The sequence below is a fragment of the Trichinella spiralis genome (assembly GCF_000181795.1).
Source record: "Trichinella spiralis strain ISS 195 chromosome Unknown Scfld4076, whole genome shotgun sequence".
In the NCBI taxonomy this organism is placed as follows: domain Eukaryota; kingdom Metazoa; phylum Nematoda; class Enoplea; order Trichinellida; family Trichinellidae; genus Trichinella; species Trichinella spiralis.
Window position 1 is genome coordinate 1 of NW_003531015.1, and position 2,763 is coordinate 2,763.

The following is a 2,763-nucleotide window of genomic DNA, read 5'->3' on the forward strand; positions in this document are numbered from 1 at the left end:
GCGAAGGTACTATTTCAGAAGTTGTGGAAAAAAGGCTTAAATTGGGATGATGAGTTACCATCAGATCTGCAAAAGGAATGGCAGATCTGGAAGATGGAATTGAGTGATATATCAGATATCAGAATTCCAAGGTGTCTCATCCCATTTCATGGTTCCACAATAAAAAAGATTGAGCTGCACGCGTTCGGAGACGCATCGGAGACTGCCTATGGAGCAGTAGTCTATATAGTGGTGAAGAAAGAAGACTACAGCTCAATATCGAATATTGTAATGGCCAAATCGAGGGTTGCACCTTTGAAGAAGATGACTCTCCCTCGTTTGGAATTAATGGCAGCACAGATGGCAGCCAAATTGATGACCTTCGTAAAAGAAGCATTAAAAATTAGGATCGACAGATTGACTTGCTGGACGGACAGCAAGATTACTTTATATTGGATAAAAAGCATATCAAAAAGATGGAAACCTTTTATCCAAAACCGAGTCGAGAATATTCAACAGTTAGTGGAACCGTCTCAATGGAGACACTGTCCGACTAACTCAAATCCAGCGGATATTCTGAGCCGTGGTTCAACGATAAAACGACTACGGTCAGATTCATTATGGTGGAATGGTCCTACTTGGCTAACTGATGAAAATAGCTGGCCAAAAGATATAGATTCGGCTAAACCAGAAGAATATGAAGCAGAGTCTTGTGTTACAGAAGAGAGACGATCAATACAAGTGCTAGTAGAGTTAGTGGAGAATATCAAGTTGAATCCAGAACGGTATGAACATTTTGACCGTTTGTTACGAATAACAGCATTTCGTAAACGGTTTGGAAAAAATTGTCGTATGCCTAAGCCAGATCGTCTGGTAGGATGCGTTACACCGTTAGAAGTGCAAGATGCTGAAAATTATTGGATTCGTAAAGCACAGCATGAAAGCTTTTCAACGGAGATCTATCAGTTATCTAACGGAAGGCAAATTGCTGCGAATAGTAGATTACAGCAATTTGATCCATTCCTAGATGAAGATGGACTATTAAGAATTGGAGGACGCCTTCAAAATTCTGATTTGCCAGAATATACGAAACATCCAATACTTTTGCCAGACAAACATCCTACTACCACTGCAATAATCAGAAGATGCCATCTGCGGCAATTACATGGTGGATGTGAATTTACCCTGGCAACGCTGAGACAACGATATTGGATTTTGAAAGGAAGGCGAGAAGTGAAAAAAGTTATACATGCTTGTTCAAGTTGCAAACGGATAGAGTCAAGGCCGTTTGTTGCAAAGATGGCTCCACTGCCTTCGGATCGTACTAGAGTAACACGACCCTTTGAGAATACTGGTTTAGATATAGCCGGACCATTTTTTACAAGACAAGGAAAGAAAGTGAACAAAAATTATATTTGTTTGTTCACTTGTATGTCGACACGTGCGGTACATCTAGAAGTCGTATCTGAGATGACCGCACCACGGCTTCTGCAAGCTTTAAGACGCTTTATAGCACGCAGAGGTAGGCCTCATATATTACAGTCCGACAATTTTAAATCATTTAAGCAGTTGGACAAAGACCTGAGTCAGTTGGTCAGTACGGAAATGATTGATAATGTCGCTCGTGAACTTACTTCCCATCGTATTCAATGGAATTTCATCACGGAAAGAGCTCCGTGGATGGGTGGATACTGGGAAAGATTAATTCGATCTATGAAAACTTCACTGAAGAAGGTTCTTCAAAATTCCATGTTGGAAGACGAAGAATTCAGGACAATCATTTCTGAAGTTGAGGCGAGAATGAATTCACGACCACTGACATATAACCCGGATAATCCGAATAATCCGGAAGTTCTCACGCCGTACCATTTTTTGACGGGTACCCATTATACTGATATTCCAGAAGTAACTAAAGATGAAGATGAATGGGTACCGAAAGCACAGTCCACGTCACATCTCATGAAAAACTGGAATTTACGACAGCGTTTAATTGCACAATGGTGGAAACGCTGGAAGACGGAGTATGTGACCAATTTGAATGTAAGACAAAAATGGTACAACAGTGGTAATGCTCCAAACATTGGAGATATCGTATTGGTGAGTGAGAATAATGTCCCCAGAAGAAATTGGAAACTGGGAAAAATCGTACAGTTATATCCCGGTCAGGACGGGATAGTTCGGACTGTGAAAGTGCAGCTAGCTGGTGGTACTGTCAATCGCCCAATATCAAAGCTGCATTTAATAGAGCCAGCCAACGTATAGTGATGGACTTTGTCCATCGGGGCCGGGAGGATGTTAGAAACTAGAATCTATTTATATTTAGATACTATAAATAACTTGTTTACGTGAATATGTAGCAATTGACTCTCGGCAAACATGACGTCATACACTGAAAATACTTGGCAGTTGGCCAACTATTTGTTCTCTGCTAAAAAGAATTGACAATCGATATTGTCAGCGTGTGTTGGAAACTCTCAATTCCTGGAATTGGGTCATATTTAGAAATCAATGAGAATACGTCATCGCGCAAGAGAAGTGCGTATATATACGAGAGAACGAGAGCAGAGAATCAGTACGAGCAGTACACGTGTTGAGAGTACGTTTAGTACTTGTGATAGTAGCAGTGTTAGTCGTATACACTGTGAAGATAACTATGTGCTTGAGTAGTATTGTTTGAGATCGTTTGAATAAAACTGTTTCTATCTGATTTTGGGTTTATTGCCTGAAAGCAATAAAATTTTGTGTGGCAACGATATTAGCTTGGACGCAGGTTAGTTTATCACC

General features: G+C 40.5%; 1 protein-coding gene across 1 annotated transcript; it reads right to left on the minus strand.

The window, feature by feature from the left end:
- Positions 1–375: 375 nt before the first annotated feature.
- Tsp_13711 (hypothetical protein) lies at positions 376–1,866 on the minus strand. The gene is made up of 7 exons (XM_003367547.1): positions 1,800–1,866; positions 1,614–1,670; positions 1,407–1,507; positions 1,145–1,319; positions 955–1,038; positions 538–886; positions 376–424 (listed from the first exon to the last, which is right to left on the minus strand). Exons 1-7 carry the CDS (start codon positions 1,864–1,866, stop codon positions 376–378), a joined length of 882 nt encoding a protein of 293 aa, XP_003367595.1.
- Positions 1,867–2,763: the final 897 nt, after the last annotated feature.